General features: G+C 38.9%; 1 protein-coding gene across 1 annotated transcript in view; it reads right to left on the bottom strand.

The window, feature by feature from the left end:
- The window catches only part of GK5 (glycerol kinase 5), a 66,614-nt gene that overhangs the window by 21,178 nt on the left and 27,459 nt on the right, over positions 1-17,977 (bottom strand). Inside the window, exons 6-11 of the mRNA XM_003265331.4 lie at positions 7,267-7,342; positions 6,002-6,063; positions 5,743-5,816; positions 5,478-5,538; positions 2,495-2,621; positions 1,000-1,104 (exon numbers count right to left, since the gene is read on the bottom strand). Of these exons, the coding sequence (XP_003265379.1) occupies positions 1,000-1,104; positions 2,495-2,621; positions 5,478-5,538; positions 5,743-5,816; positions 6,002-6,063; positions 7,267-7,342 (505 nt within the window). The remainder of the gene's footprint in view (positions 1-999; positions 1,105-2,494; positions 2,622-5,477; positions 5,539-5,742; positions 5,817-6,001; positions 6,064-7,266; positions 7,343-17,977) is intronic.

Raw genomic sequence — 17,977 nt, 5'->3', positions numbered from 1 at the left:
GGTGCACACCACCATGCCCGGCTAATTTTGTATTTTTAGTAAAGATAGGGTTTCTCCATATTGGTCAGGCTGGTCTCAAACTCCCAACCTCAGGTGATCTGCCCGCCTCAGCCCCCCCAAAGTGCTGGGATTACAGGCGTGAGCCACCGCGCCCAGGCTTCTTTCTCTTTCTTTGTTTCCTTTTTTTCCCTTCTTTCCTTCTCTCTCTGACCCCCCTTTTCTCCTTCTCTCATCCCTCTTGCCACTAGGCTAGGGAGGTAGAAGTAGTAGCAGGTGTTCAGTAGAGAAACTAAAGCACCAGCTTTCTAGCCAGAACACCAATATGGGGATCCCCTGAGAGTCAAAAGGTACCAGAGAGATTACTGAGAGAAACGAGCTCAGGAAAAATTACCTTATAAAGGTTTTTATGAACTCCTAGTCTCACTCTTGAGCTGCACATGTAAATCTATGACCCTAAACAACAAGCCTAAGGCTTTGAGAACTAATCTCCAGGCAAACCATCGGTGGCACAAATGAGGGGCAGATCCAAATAGCACTGCGAAAGCACTGAAAACTGAACTGACACTGGAACCACAGCCCAAAATGTGCATTTCTTTAATTATCGTATGTGAACAGCATTTCATTATAGTCATTTGATTGTAAAATACCTGTACTTCCGTCCTTTGCCCATTTTTGTCATGTTATTAATTTTTCTGACATATGCTACAAATTGTTTTTACCAATCTGTCTTTTAATTTTGCTTATGGCATATCTCTCCTTACCCACTAATATTTTATATAGTTAAATCTATTATTCTTTTTCTTTATGGTTCCTGTCTTTAAGATCTAGCCTTTTACCATTTCGATATCATAAAAATACTTTATATTTTCTTTTAATAGACGTCATTTTATTTTAGTGTTTCATTTGAACAATCCATTTGCTCCCTACTAATCTGCAATCCTGTGGCATTCTTGAATTCTTTAGGTCTGGCTTGTGAAATCCATTTAAAAGACAACTTACCCAACTGTTGAGCCCATTTTATGGCAGTACCAGTGTCTCCTGCATTGCTTTCAGCTAAGCATACGACTTCTTGCCCAATCTTCCACCCAATTAATGGATAAAAGCCTTGCAAAGCAAACAATGAATGTTAAGTCAAATAAATGCATAATTCATTATAGAGACTTCTACAATGTAATGATTTGGTTATCTCAAAAAACTGCAAAGTGCCTCTGAAGTCAGACTGTGGACCTTCAAACTCCAGCCCTCTTACATTTACTAGCTGTAGTCTTGCAAGTTTCTAACCTTTTAGCCTCAGTTTCCTTAACTACAAAATGGCCTACCTCAGAGAGCTACGAAATGAACAAACTGAATTAATACATAAAAAGAACTTAGCACACTGCCTGGCACATAATATGAACAATAAATACTAATTTGTATTAGCTACAGGCATGTCTACATCTCTAGAAACATGACAATAAATAGTTTAATAGAGAAATAAAAGGGTACTATGAGATTGGTTTGCTAGAGAACTATGCTATTGTGTTTACCTGTGGTTTTCAAACAAGGCTCCTAAATAGAAAAAATCTAATAGAATTATCAACATTTTCTAATTCCATCCTCCTAGTTAGGGGAAAAAGAAGAGCTTGAGGAGGGATAAAAGGTAGGAAAAAGATTTTTTAAGCCACCTCTTAGTAACCATGTTATGGAAACAGAGCCCAAACTAAGAGCTCCCAGCCCTCCAGAGTATAGTTCTATAATCTAGATTTCTTGGTTTGTAAATCCTAGGATTTGTTCTATTAAAAAGAGCAAATTCTTAGCAATTGTCATTATCCATTGCATTGGTCTCTAGCTGAGGACTACCACTGGAAGAAATTCACAAAATAATTTTCTAACAAATAGAAAAAAAAAGATTTAGAACCCTAGTAAGAAGTTGTTTTTTTTTTTTTTTTTTTTTTTGGAGACAGAGTCTTACCGTGTCACCCAGGCTGGAGTGCAGTGGCATGATCTCGACTCACTGCAACCTCTGCCTCCCCGGTTCAAGTGATTCTTCTGCCTCAGCCTCCCAAGTAGCTGGGATTACAGGTGACTGACACCATGCCCAGCTAATTTTTTTGTATTTTTAGTAGACACAGGGTTTCACCATGTCGGCCAGGCTGGTCTCAAACTCCTGACCTAGGGTGATCCACCCACCTCAGCCTCCCAAAGTGCTGGGACTACAGGTGTGAGCCACCATGCCCGGCCCCTAGTAAGGAGTTTTGAACAAATACAACATGTATTACAGAAAAATACCCAGAAAGCTGACCATATATCCTGAATTTTTCAGTAATATCATTCTTGTTTTTTATGCTTTTCATTTAAAGGGAAAAGAAAGGGAAATGATAATTAACTGTCTTTAAGAATAATAAAATATGTTAGAGAATATCACAAAATGGGAAAATAGTGTAAATATCACAAAAGTTAAATATGAACAGAAGTGATATTTGATTAATAAATAGGATAAATTCTAACTACTTACCTCCAATAGTCTGTTGAAGGCTATTTCCAGTGTTAATATCCAAAAATGTCCCAGTCCCCATGGTTAATTTCACATCACCGGTCTGGAAGCAGCACTCTCCAAACATGGCTGATTGCTGGTCAGCAACCTACCAAAAATGTTCAAATGTAAACCCATTGCCTTTAACAGTGGCCAATTTTATTATAGCCCATTGTCTCACTTATTGTACTATCATGATTAAACATTTTTGTTTCTTTTTCCTTTTCCTTAAAATTAAAAAAAAAAATCCCAAAGAGAATAGGGGGCAACAACCATAGGATAGGAGTCTCCCTAGGACTAATACTCTGCAGATAACTAACATGCCTCAGCAATTGTTTTTATTTTGGTTTTTTTGTTTTTTTAGAGACAGGGTCTTGCTCTGTCACCGAGGCTAGAGTGCAGTAAGATTACAGCTCAATGCAGCCTCAAACTTCTGGACTCAAGTGATCCTCCCACCTCAGCCTCCCAAGTAGCTAGGACTACAAGGCAGCTAGGACTACAGGTGCACACCACCACACCCAGCTAATTCTTTTTCATTGAGATGGAGTCTCACTCTGTCACCAGGCTGGAGTGCAGTGGCGCGATCTGGGCTCACTGCAACCTCCACCTCCCGGGTTCATGCCATTCTCCTGCCTCAGCCTCCCAAGTAACTGGGACTACAGATACGCACCACCACGCCAAGCTAATTTTTGTATTTTTAGTAGAGGTGGAGTTTCACCATGTTGGCCAGATGGTCTCGATCTCTTGATCTCGTGATCCACCTGCCCCGGCCTCCTAAAGTGCTGGGATTGCAGGTGTGAGCCACTGTGCCTGGCCAATTCTTCTAAATTTTTTTGTAGAGAGGGGGTTTCACTATATTACCCAGGCTAGTCTCAAACTCCTGGCCTAAAGTGATCCTCTCACATTGGTCTCCCAGAATGTTGGCATTACAATCATGAGCCACCATGCCCGGCCTGACTTAGGAATTTTTAATGGGTAACCTACTTCACGACTTTTAAGTATCTATGAATAATCTTAGAAATGAAGGTAAGAGGCCAGGCGCGGTGGCTCACGCCTGTAATCCCAACGCTTTGGGAGGCCAAGGCAGGCGGATCATGAGGTCAGGAGATCAAGAGCATCCTGGCTAACACGGTGAAACCCCGTCCCTACTAAAAAAATACAAAAAATTAGCCGGGTGTGGTGGCAGGTGCCTGTAGTCCCAGCTACTCGGGAGGCTGAGGCAGGAGAATGGCGTGAGCCTGGAAGGCGGAGCTTGCAGTGAGCCAACATCGCACCACTGCACTCTAGCCTGGGTGACAGAGTGAGACTCTGTCTCAAAAAAAAAAAAAAAAAAAAATGAAGATAAGAATAAAAATGATACCCAAAAAAAAAACTAAGATTTTTTTTCATTTTCAACTTATATTTGTTTCATTCATTAGTCAAAATAACCCTTACAAATTTATTTTATTAAACAATATAAAACATAGGTAAACATTTTGATATAAATAGATGTAAGTAAAAACCATCTATTTCCCAGCCATACATTTTTGTTAAAATAAAAATTGTAACATTTTGTTAATATAGTCAAATGTAGATATACAAACAGCAACATTTTAAGGATCAAAACTCATCTAAAGGCTGGGCCTGGTGGCTCATGCCTATAATTCCAGCACTTTGGGAGACTTGAGGTCAGAAGTTCGAGACCAGCCTGGCCAACATGGTGAAACTCCATCTCTAGGAAAAATACAAAAATTAGCCAAGCATGGTGGTGCACACCTATAGTCCTAGCTACTCAGGAGACTGAGGCAGAAGAGTCACTTGAACCCGAGAGGTGGAGGTCACAGTGAGCCATCGGTGAGATCATGCCATTGCACTCCAGTCTGGGAGACAAGAGTGAAACTCCATCTCAAAAACAACAACAACAACTCATTTAAAGAACCCTCTGTCACTAATTGGTAACCCTTCCAGCCATACCTTAATCTAACCCTGCACCTATGCCTAGATTGAATAAGACCGATCCTCTCTAAATGATAATGAATTTGTAACTTGGAAATTAAATTCCCTTTCCCTCAGCTGCTCTCCCAGCTACTGTGGAGACTGCACATCTTGCAACAGGTGGTCTATACTTCCTGCTTAAGCTGCCGCAGGAAATCAAAGGCAATGTGAAAGGACTCTTAAAAATCAAAAACAGGCTTGGCACAGTGGCTCATGCCTGTAGTCCCAGCACTTTGGGAGGCAAAGGCGGCAGAAGGCCCCAGTCTAGGAGTTCGAGATCAGCCGGGGGAACACAGCAAAATCCTATGTCTACCAAAAATACAAAGACTTAGCCAGGTGTCGTGGCACACACCTGTGGTACCGGCTACTTGGGAGGCTGGGGTGGAAGAATCACCTGAGCCCAAGAAGCTGAGGCTGCAGTGAGCCGTGATTATACCACTGCACTCCAGCCTGAGTGACAGAGTGAGACCCTGTCTCAAAAAAAATAAATAAATAAAAAATGGCAAATATTTCATTATTCTACAAACTTATTTACTGGTAGATGCTGGCTAAGGACTTTATTAAATGTACATACAACTTTCTCTGCTAGTTTAAGTTGCCCTAACACTGTTTGTGGTTACACTTTATCAAACAGAACATAAATATTTGCCCCATCACTGTGTTTTGTCTCAGAGTACCAAATGTAAACTAAATACTACTCAGAATTAAAAAAAATTTTTTTAATTTAAGTTTTCTGATAAACAATATACAGGCAAGTCAGAAAAGGTTATAAAGTACTTCCATGACAGAATACTGGCTCAATGGTCCCCTTCCCAAAAATATAGCAGATACTCTGGTCATATCCAGGGAACTTTAACTTAAAAAGAAAAAAAAATACTTTAATCTTACTCTGCCAAAGACCTTCTGTTTCTCTTAAAGCTAGTCCCAATTATTAATACGTATTACTTTAGTTTATACTATATAAAGGGAATCCCTCAAGTTTCCTACTTACCAAGGCAACTATTGGTATAGGCACACCAAATATCTCTTCATCCACTGATCCAAAATTGTGGCTTCGAATAAAATTCATTAAAAAGTTAGTTACAGCTCTAGAAATATTAGTTTTAAAACTCAGCAAATTGTTTTTTTGCATAAGCCAAAAAGTTACATAATGAACACACAAGTCCTTCAAACATGTAATAAAATGCTTTTCCCCACAAAACAAAATGAATTCAAGAACCGCTGTGCTGGTTACTATGTCTGATGTTTATTATTACCTTGTGTCCCTCACGGGAGGTAGGAGAGAAAGTGGTATCGAAATTAGAGAGGTAATCACCCCACTCCAACACATCTGAGAATAAAAACATATCATCAGAATATACATATTTACATATATCAAACCTCTAAACATATATCAACACATTATGTTGTACATGATATATTTGTCAATTAAAAATAAACTAATTTTAAAAATTTAAATCTATCTATGTTACACAAAAATGTGTGATTCAAAAAGAAGAAAAAAAATTTTTTTACCTTATATGGGTCAAAAAGTCCAGTTGTACTAGCATTTGAAAAATCTGTGGCATATACAGAACCTAAATTTAAATAGGAAATAATACATTTATTATCAGATAGTATAAATCAACACCTACCCATAGTATATAATATAGACCTTTGTATACCCTCAAATTCATTCCAAAATGTGTATTTTCTTTTTTTTTCTTTTTTTTTTTTTTTTGAGACGGAATTTTACTCATTGCCCAGGCTGGAGTGCAATGGCACGATCTTGGCTCACCGCAACCTCCGCCTCCTGGGTTCAAGTCATTCTCCTGCCTCAGCTTCCCGAGTAGCTGGGATTAGAGGCATGTGCCACCACGCCCGGCTAATTTTATATTTTTTAGTAGAGATGGGGTTTCTCCATGTTGGTCAGGCTGGTCTCAAACTCCCAATCTCAAGTGATCTGCCCACCTCAGCCTCCCAAAGTACTAGGATTACAGATGTGAGCCACCGCACCTGGCCCAAAACGTGTATTGTCAATGTGAAGTCTCCAAAAGCAATTTCCCACTTAATATTTATGAACTTTTATAGTTGTGCAAAAGTACTTACATACATGTTGTCACTTTATGATCCCCCAGTTTAAAGATGACAGAGGCTCAAAGATGTTAATGTCACCCATAGTTATACCCACTAGCAAAATGGCAGATTTGTTACTGAACTTGTCTTATCATTCTTGAAATTAAGACTGTTCCCCAGTCTTATATTGAATTTTTATCACAATTTATTTAAAAATTGTCCTCCTCTTATAATAAATCTAGAATAAATCTAGCTTTACTAGAACATGTTGTTATTAGGGTACCAAAGAGCAGTACGTCTGGAGTATAGGAAGGGGGAAAAAAAAAAAAAACTTCTGGCCAGGTGCGGTGGCTTACGCCTGTAAGCCCAGCACTTTGGGAGGCTGAGGCAGATGGATTGCTTGAATCCAGGAGTTCAAGACCAGCCTGGGCAACATGGCAAAACCCTGTCTCTACTAAAAATACAAAAAATTAGCCAGACATGGTGGCACATACCAATAGTCCCAGCCACTCAGGGGGCTGAAGCAGGAGGATCGCTTGAGCCCAGGAAGCTGAGGCTGCAGTGAGCCATGATTACACCATTGCACTCCAGCCTGGTTGACAGAGCGAGACCCTAGCTCAAAAAAAAAAAAAAAAAAAAAAAAGTAACTTCTACTTTTTTTAGGCAAATCATTTCTCTTGATCAAATTTCGGTTATTTAAAATAGATCTTCCAGGTCATCTTTACCTTTTGTGAGCTTATATAACAACCAGGTATCAATAGTCCCAAAGCAGCAATTTTCTTCTTCAACTGCCTTTTGCACCTTGAAAACACAACAGCACAAAATCGATTCAAAAAGGCTAAATTACTAAGTGCATGATTAAATGCAGATCAGTGATACAATATAAACCCATTTTTATAAAAATTAATATGTACACAAAAAAATTTCTAGAATATATTCCAAATAGTTCTGAGTGATTATTACATAGGGCATGAGATCTAGCCAGGGGAGGGAGGGAAGATTTTCGTTTTCTATATAATATTTCTGAAAGGTTTTAGTTTTATACCAAGCATGCGTTAGTTACTTTTGTGTTTTTTTATTATTTTTTTTAAATATATACATTTTTAGTTTAAACATCCACTAGTCAGCTGGGTGCGTTGGCTCACGCCTGTAATCCCAGTACTTTGGGAGGCCAAGGCAGGTGGATCACCTAAGGTCAGGAGTTCAAGACCAGCCTAGCCAACATGGTGAAACCCCATCTCTACTAAAAATGCAAAAACTGGCCAGGCGCGGTGGCTCACACCTGTAATCCGAGCACTTTGGGAGGCCAAGGCAGGCGAATCACGAGGTCAGGAGATTGAGACCATTCTGGCTAACACGGTGAAACCCAGTCTCTACTAAAAAATACAAAAAAAAATTAGCTGGGCATGATGGCAGGCACCTGTAGTCCCGCTACTTGGGAGGCTGAGGCAGGAGAATGGCGTGCACTTGGGAGCTGGAGCTTGCAGTGAGCCGAGATCACACGACTGCACTCCAGCCTGGGCGGCAGAGTGAGACTCCGTCTCAAAAAAAAAAGCCCAAAGCTGGGACGGCATACTATGGCCCACAGGCCAAATCCAGCCTACTCTCTGTTTTTGTACAGCAAATTAAAAATGGTTTTCATAATTTTTAATGGTTAAAAAGACAAAAGGAGAATATTTTGTGACACATGAAAATTATATGAAACTCAAATTTCAGTGTCCATAAGTCTTATTGGAACACAGTTATGCTCATTTGTTGCCTACAGCTGCTTTCACGGCAGAGTGGTTGTGACAAAAACCTTATGCCCCTCAAAGCCTAAAATATTATTAACAGGCCAATTCTTGGCATAAAGCATGCCAAGGGAAACAGAAGTGTCAACACCTCTTTAAACTATAATAGCTAGTAGAGAAACTGAAATGCCTGTTAGGGTGTTATTAACATACTGAAAAACAATTTCTTGAAACAAAGTTTATCACCTCTATAACTCTTATTTGTCCTTCAAGACCAGCATTTCCTGGCTTTGTCCAAGCCTGCCCCACTCCCACACTCCTTCTAACTCAGTCTGTAGCATTCTATGGATAGCTTCCATTTAGCCATTTTCTCACACCATTACTGCCTCTCTACTAGACCCTTAGCTCTTGAAGGGCAGGGACAAGATTGTATTTATATTCATATCCCCAACACCTAGGAGGGTTCCCAGCAAATGGCAGATGTTCCAAAAAATACTTAAGTAAGTAAATAACTGAAAAAGAAAAGCAAATGGAAACATTTAAAGATAAATTACACTTTAATAGTAGAAACGATCAGGAAAATGAAAACAAATGACATGAGTTCCAAAAATGAGGTCATTTGTAGGTTATTTATAATACAAGTACTTTAAGATTCCATTCAAGAGTTATGCCACTTAAATATGGAGTGCTTTAAAGTATTATTATATTTCAAACTCTTGTTAAATTTAGAAATTTTTATTCTAAAATTTGTTCCAGATACAACTTTTTTTAATAGCCAAAAGTTAACCTGTATTTCAGTGAGTAGCACAATGCCTGACAGGTGGTAAATTCATCCATCTATTAAAAACTATTTATGAGTCAGGGCCTCTGATAGGTGCTAGGCCCTTAGGAGGCTAGGGTGACACAGAGTAGACATCAGGGCTCCTAAGGTAGGAGGACCTAGGTCAACCCCCCTCACATTGGCTAAGGACTGCAAATGGCTCTACCCTAAGAGTAGGAGTAAACTAGAAGGACAGGCTCTCATAGGAACTACAAGTCAGATTTGAATAATCTCAATTATTAAGTTGGATTGACATAATCCTGTTAACTGGAAGAATGGAAGAAACAAACATAAATCGTGTCTAGAGCAAGACAGCATTATGTTAAGGCTCTCAAATTCTACACACAATTTTACAAATATAATGTCAAGGTCACATATATACACATATATATATACAAATAAGTAACCAGGCATATGAAGAAACAATAACATGGAAGAAAAACAAAAACAGGAAAAAAAGACAGTCCATGGGAGCTACAGATGATGGAATTCACAGTTGTGGACTTTAAAATAAACATGCTAATTATATGGGAAAAAATAAAAATTATAGAACTAAAAAATTAAGAACTTGATGGGTTTTAATAGCACATTAGAAACAATTGAAGAGTGGATAACAGATTGGAAGACAGGTTGGAATAGACTGGGTAGAATGAAGCACAGAAAGACAAAAGGATGGAAAATCTGTAAGATAGGGTTAGATACACAGGGGATTTAGTGAGAAGGTCTAAACTTAAAAATGTACAAGAGGGGACTCCAGTTTCCCATCTGATAGGTAAAGAGCTTGGAAGTCCTTACTGACATCCTCAAAAAAAAAAAGTTGAGCAAACTGAAAATCAACAACTTTCCTTAGATCCATAGAGAATTGAGGTCATAGGGCAATGGCCCATATTTGGGCTTTGAGAAAAAAAGAAGATAAGGAGAATGGAGCAGAAATTACATTTGAAGAGATAACACCTAAGAATTTTTCAAAATCAACAAAGACCTCAAGCAACAAATTCAAAATGCCCTACAAACCCCAAGTAGCTTGCATAAAACACACTAAACCTAGATAATAAGCACCGAAAATGTGTTTGATAAATTCAATACCCATTCATAATAAAAAGTGCCAGCAAACTTAGGAAAGAAAGGGAACTCCCTTAATTTGATAAAGTACAAAGGATAGCACCCTAAAACCAAATTCATACTAAGTAAAGAAATGTTAAAAGCCTTTGGTCCAAGATCAGAAACAAGAAAAAGAACTAATGATCACTCCTTCTAATCAACATATCCTGGAGGTCTTTGCCAATGAAAAAGAAAAAAGTGTTAAACCAGCAGGAAAAAAATCTAGTCATTTGCGAAAGACATAACTGTATACACAGAAACATCCCTTGCAAAAAAAAAGCTATTAGATAAGTTACTAGAATAAGTGAATTCAGCAACATTACTGGATTAAAGGTCAATTCATAAAAAGTATATTTCTAAAGACCAGCCAAAAAGAAGTATAAATATTTTTTTTTTTTTTGAGATAGAGTCTGGCCATGCCACCCAGGCTGGAGTGCAGTGGCGCAGTCTCAGCTCACTGCAACCTCCACCTCCCGGGTTCAAACGATTCTTCTGCCTCAGCCTCCCGAGTAGCTGGGACTACAGGTGCGCGCCACCGCACTCGGCTAATTTTTGTATTTTTAGTAGAGACAGGGTTTCACCATATTGGCCAGACTGGTCTTGAACTCCTGACCTCGTGTTCCGCCCACCTCAGCCTCCCAAAGTGCTGGGATTACAGGCATGAGCCACTGCGCCTGGCAAGAAGTATAATAATTTAAAGGACTAGTTAAAATAGCTACAAAAGATATCAATTGCCTAACAATAAGCCTACACATTAAAAAAAACTTTAAGTGGGGCTAGGTGCGATAGCTCACACCTATAGCCCAGCACTTTGAGAGGCCAAGGTGGCAGGATTACTTGAGCTCAAGAGTTTGAGGCCAGCCTGGGAAACATAGCGACACTCTATCTCTATGCAAAGTGAAAAAATTTGGCTGGGCGCTGTGTCTCATGCCTGTAATCCCAGTACTTTGGGAGGCCAAGGCAGGTAGATCACTTGAAGTCAGAAGTTCAAGACCCGTCTGGCCAATATGGTGAAACCCCATCTCTACTAAAAATACAAAAATTAGCCTCCCATAATCCCAGCTACTTGGAAGGCTGAGGCTGCAGAATCACTTGAACCCAGGAAGTAGAGGTTGCAGTGAACCAAGATGATGCCAATGCACTCAGCCTGGGTGACAGAGTGAGACTCTGTCTCTAAATAAATAAATAAATAGTGAAAACATTAGCTGGGCATGGTGGCACACACCTGTAGTCCCAGTTACTCAGGAGGCTGGGGCAGGAAGCTCACTTGAGTCCATGAGTTTTGAGGCTATAATGAGCCACGATCATGCCACTGCACCCCAGCCTGGGTGACAGAGCAAGAATCTGTCTCAAAACAAACAAACAAAAATTTTTTTAATGGCAAAAGATCTGAACAGACACCTCACCCAAGATATACCAATGGTAAATAAGCACATGAAAATATGCTCTGTATCACAAGTCATTAGGGAACTGTAAACAATGAATATTACTATACACACCTATTGAAACAATAAGATACTACTACACACCTATTAAAATAGCTAAAATCCAAAGCACTGACAACATCAAATGTTGGCGAGGATATGGAGCAAGAGGAACTCTCCAACTGTTGGTGGGAATGCAAAATGACACAGCTACTTTGGAGGACAGCTTGATAGTTTCTTACAAAACTAAATGCAGTCTTACCATATGATCCAACAATCATACAGCTATTTACTCAAATGAGTTGAAGATGTATGTCCAAACAAAAACCTGCACACAAAAGTGTATAGCAGTTTTATTCATAATTGCCAAAAACTGGAAGCAACCAAGATGTTTTTAATAGGTAACTGGATAGGCCGGGCATGGTGGCTCATGCTTGTAATTCCAGCAGTTTGGGAGGCCAAGGCAGGTGGATCACTTAAGGTTGGGAGGTTGAGAGCAGCCTGGCCAACATGCTGAAACCCCGTCTCTACTAAAAATACAAAAATTAACTGGGCATGGTGGCAGGCACCTGTAATCTCAGCTACTTGGGAGGCTGAAGCAGAAGAATCGCTTGAACCTGGGAGGTGGAGGTTGCAGTGAGCTGAGATCATGCCACTGCACTCCAGCCTGGGCGACAGAGTGAGACTGCGTCTCAGAAAAAAAAAAAGGTGATTGGATAAACTGTGCCACATTCAGACAATGGAATATTATTAGGTGATAAAAAGAAATGAGCTATCAAGGCACGAAAATACATGGAGAAACCTTAAATGCATATTGCTAAGTGAAAGAAGCCAGTCTGTAAAGTCTATATACCATATGATTCCAACTATATGATATTCTGGAAAATACAAAGCTATAGAGACAATAAAAATATCAGTGTTACCCAGGGTTCAGAAAGATGTGAGTAGGTGAAGGATAGGGGATTTTTCAGGACAGTGAAACTATGGTGTATAATAGTACTGCAATGGTAGATACATTACATTAATAATAATGTTTCCATATTGGTTCATTAATTGTAACAGATGTACCACTGTAATACAAGATGCTAATAACAGCAGAAACTGTTGGGGAGTAAGGGCATATGGAAACTATATTTACTGCTGAATGTTTCTGTAAAACCTAAAACTACTCTAAAATTAAAGTGTATTAATTTTTTAGAAAACAAAGGACTGAGGTACTTCACAAAAGGATATACAAATGGTAAGTATGTGAAAAGATATCAACTTTGTTAGGAAATAGAGTAATGCAAATTAAAGCCACAACGAAATTGAGAAGTGTGAGTTTTCCCATACTGTTCCTTTTTCAAGACTCTTTTGCTAATCTGGGTTCCTCAAATTTCTATGTGAATTTTAGGATCAGCTTGTCTGCTACAAAAAAAAAAAAAAGCACGAATTTTGGTAGAAATTGTGTTGTACCTGTAGATAAATTTGAAGAATACTATAATCTTAATAGTATTAAATATTCCAATCCATGTACATAAGATGTCTTTCCATTTATTTAGGCCTTCATTAACTGTATTCAATGTTTTGTACTTTTCAAAGTATATATTTTGTAGTTAAGCTTATTCATAAGTATTTTATTCTCTTTGATGTTTTTGTAAATGAAATTGTGTTCTTTCTTTCTTTTTTTGTGGGGGGAGACAGCATCTCGCTCTGTCGCCCAGGCTGGAGTGCAATGGTGTGATCTCAGCTCACTGCAACCTCTGCCTCCCCAGTTCAAGTGATGCTCCTGCCTCAGCCTCCCACGTGGCTGGGATTACAGGAGTCCACCACCATGCCTGGCTAATTTTTTTATTTTTAGTAGAGAGGGGGTTTCACCATGTCGGCCAGGCTGGTCTCGAAATCCTGATCTCAGGTGATCCACCCACCTCAGCCTCCCAAAGTGCTGGGATTACAGGCATGGGCCACTGCGTCCAGCCGAAATTGTTTTCTTAATTTCATTTTCTAGTTGTTCATTGCTAGTATATAGAAACAGGATTAATTTTTAGCTGTGCAGCGGGTCATACCTGTAATCCCAGCACTTTGGAAGGCGGGGGTGGGAAGATTACTTGAGCTCAGGAGTTCAAGAGCAGCTAGGACAAAATAGTGAGACCTTGTTTCTACAAAAAATTTAAAAATTAATGGGGGCCAGGCACGGTGACTCACACCTGTAATCCCAGCACTTTGGGAGGTCGAGGTGGGCAGATCACTTAACGTCAGGAGTTCGAGACCAGCATGGCCAACATGACGAAATCCCATCTCTACTAAAAATACAAAAGTTAGCTGGGTGTTGTGGCGCATGCCTGTAGTCCCAGCTACTTGGAAGGCTGAGGCAGGAGAATCGCTTGAGCCTGGGAGGAAGAGGTTGCAGTAAGCCAATATCATGCCACCGCACTCCCGACTGGATGACAGAGTAAGACTCCATCTCAAAAAAAGAAAAAAATTAACTGGGCATGGTGGTGTGCGCCTGTAGTCCCAGCTACTCTGGAGGCTGAAGTAAGAGGATCTCTTGAGCCTGGAGGTTGAGACTACAGTGAGCTGCGATCGTGCCACTGTACTCAAGCCTGGGTGACAGACTCTGTCTCAAAAAAGAAATTTTTTTTTTTTTGTATATTGATCTTATACCCTCCGACCTTACTAAACTCATTTATAATATTAGTGCTAATTTTTTTAGGAAATTCCTTAGGATTTTCAATATACAAGATCATGTCATCTGCATCATAGAGATAGTTTTACTCCTTCCTTTCCAATCTAGTTGCCTTTTATTACATTGTCATGCTCAACTGCCCTGGCTTAGAACCTCTCATACAATGTTAATTAGAAGTGGTGAGAGTGGACATCTTTGTCTTGTTCCCGAACTTAGGAGAAAAACATTCAGTCTTCAACTATTAAGTATGGTGTCGGCTGTGGGTTTTTCAAAGATCAGGTTGAAGGAGTTTCCTTCTATTCCTAGTACATTAAGCATTTTATCATGAAGAGGGGCTAGATATTGTGAAATGCTTTTTTCTATATCTACTGACATGATCATGTGTTTTTTTGTCCTTTATTCTATTAATATGGTGTATATTAATTTTCTATTTTTTTACATTTACCAGTTTTTTATAAAAGATCCATATTACTTGAATTTTGAACGCTAAACCAATCCTGTATTCTTGGGATAAATCCCACTAGTCATGATATATAATCCTTTTTATATGTTGCTGGATTTGACTTGCTAATATTTTGTTGAAGTTTTATGTGTGTATGTGGTTTCTTTCCAGAGATAGGGTCTTACTCTGTCATCCAGGCTGGAGTGCAGTGGTGGTGTGATCCTAGATCATTGCTGTCTCAAACTCCTGGGCTCAAGCAATCCTCCCACCCAGTCTCCCAAGTAGCTGGGACTACAGGTGTGTACTACTATACCCAGCTAATTTTTCAATTTTTAATTTTTTTGGAGAGATGGTGTCTTGCTATATTGCCCAGGCTGGTCTTGAACTCCTGGGCTCAAGCAATCCTCTTGCCTTAGACTCCCAAAGTGCTGGGATTACAGGCATGAGCCACCACACCCAGCCTTGTTGAGGATTTTTGCATTTGTATTCATAAGGAATATTGGTCTATCAGTTTCTTTTCTCTTGATGTCTTTGATCTGGTTATGAGGGAATACTGGCCTAAAAGAAAGAGCTGGGAAGTATCTCTCACTCCAGTAATGGAAGTATAATCCACTATTGATAGTGGGGTATTAAAGTCTCCAACTATTTCTATTCAATTGTCTATTTTCCCCTTCCATTTTTTGGAAGAATTTGTGAAAGGATTGTGTTAATTCTTCTTCAAACTTTTGGTAGAATTCACTAGTAAAGCCATCTGGCTCTGGGCTTTTCTAGGTGAGAATTTATTATTTATTACTTCAATCTCTTTACTTGTTATAGATTTATTCAGATTATTTATTTCTCCTTAAGTTATTTCCAGTAGTTTGTGTATTTCTAGGAAATTTTTCATTTTATCTTGGTTATCTAATTTGTTGGCATGCACTTGTTCATGGTATTGCCTATTAATCCTTTTTATTTCTGTGAGGTCAGTATTAATATCTGTAATTTCATAATAATTCATAATTTTAGTTATTTGGGTTTTCTCTCGTCTTTGTCAGTTTAGCTAATCTTTTCAAAGAAGCAACTTTCAGTTTCATTGATTTTCTTCACGGTTTTTCTATTCTCTATTGTATTAATTTTGTTCTAATTCCATTATTTCTTTCCTTCTGCTTGTTTTGGATTTAGTTTGCTCATCTTTTTCCATGTCATAAGGTAGAATGGTAGATTATTGAGTTGATATTTTGCTTCTTTTTAAATATACTCTTCTACATGTAATACAGTCTTGCTATAAATTTCCTCCTAAGTACTTTATCTGCATCTAATAAGTTTTGGGATGTTGTATCTTATTTTCATTCATCTCAAAGTATTTCTTAATTTCTCTTATGATTTCTTCTTGGACCCACTGGTTATTTTTAAGTGTGTTGTTTAATCTTCATATATTTTTGAACTTCCCAAGTTTTTTCTGTTACTTTTAATTTGAAGCCTTTGTGGTCAGACAACATACTTCGTATGATTTCAATCCCTTTAAATTTATTGAGGCTTGTAGTATGGCCTAGCCTATGATCTATCCTGGAGAAAATTCCATGTACACTTCAGGAGAATGTATATTCTGTTCTTGGGTAGAGTTTTCTATAAATGTCTGTTAGGTCTAGTTAGTTGTTACTGTTAATCAAATTTTCTACTTCCTTGTTAATCTTCTGTCTAGTTATTCTATCCATTATTGAAAGTGAGGGCCAAGCGTGGTGGCTCTCGCCTGTAATCCTAGCACTTTGGGAGGCTGAGGCAGGTGGATCATGAGGTCAGGAGATCAAGACCATCCTGGCCAATACAGTGAAACCCCGTCTCTACTAAACATACAAAAAATTAGCCAGGCGCAGTGGCGGGTGCCTGCAGTCCCAGCTACTCAGGAGGCTGAGGCAGGAGAATGATGTGAACCTGGGAGCTGGAGCTCGCAGTGAGCTGAGATCACACCACTGCACTCCAACCTGGGCGACAGAGCAAGACTCTGTCTCAAAAAAAAAAAAAAAAAAGCGAAAGAAAAAAAGAAAGTGGGGTACTGAAGTCTCCAACTATCACTGCTCGACTTTCTATTTTTCCCTTCAATTCTGTCCATTTTTGCTTCATGTATTGTAGACCTCTGTTATTAGGTGTTTATAACTGTTATATATTTATGATGAATTGACCATCTTATCATTATAAAATTCCCTTTTTATCTCTAGTAACATGTTTTTGTTTTAAAGTCTATACTGTCTGATGTTAATATAACCGCTCCAGCTTCTAACAGTGACTGTTTACATGATATATCTTTTCCACTCACTTACTTTTAACCTCTTTATATTTTTTAAATCTTAAGTGTGTCCCTTATAGACAACATAGAGTTAGATCTGGTTTTTTTATCCAGTCTAAAATCACACTCAGATATTATTACTTACCAACTAGGATGGCTAAAATATAAAAGACTAATAATGTCAATTATGACAGTAAATGAAATAAAAAGTCCTCTGATCACATACTGATACAAAGTGTGTAAATTGTTATTATCACTTTGCAAAAGTGTTTTGACATTATCCATTAAAGATAAAGATATATGGCTGGGCATGGTGGTTCATGCTTGTAATCCCAGCACTTTGGGAGGCTGAGGCAGGCAGATCACGAGGTCAGGAGTTCAAGACCAGCCTGGACAACATGGTGAAACCCCATCTCTACTAAAAAACTAGCTGGGCATGGTGGCGTGTGCTTGTAATCCCAGCTATTCAGGAGGTTGAGGCAGGAGAATCGCTTGAACCTGGGAGGCAGAGGTTACAGTTAGCCGAGATCGCACATGGCACTACAGCCTGGGTGACACAGTGAGACTCTGTCTCAAAAAAAAAAAAAAAACTATCGCAAAGACAAAAAACCAAACACCGCATGTTCTCACTCATAGGTGGGAATTGAACAATGAGAACACATGGACACAGGAAGGGGAACATCACACTCCAGGGACTGTTGTGGGGTGGGGGGAGGGGGGAGGGATAGCATTAGGAGATATACCTAATGCTAAATGACGAGTTAATGGGTGCAGCACACCAACATGGCACACGTATACATATGTAACAAACCTGCACATTGGGCACATGTACCCTAAAACTTAGAGTATAATAATAATAAAATTTTTAAAAAGGTGAAGATATATATACATATTCATGCCCTAAAAATTCCATTCCTATGTATAGACATAGCAATTACATGTACACCAAGAGATGAATTATTCATAACAGCTAAAAACAGGAAATAACCCA

This window comes from Nomascus leucogenys, chromosome 8 (assembly GCF_006542625.1).
Source record: "Nomascus leucogenys isolate Asia chromosome 8, Asia_NLE_v1, whole genome shotgun sequence".
Lineage (NCBI taxonomy): Eukaryota > Metazoa > Chordata > Mammalia > Primates > Hylobatidae > Nomascus > Nomascus leucogenys.
Note: the sequence above shows the minus strand (reverse complement) of the source record. Positions and strands in the feature narration are given on the sequence as shown.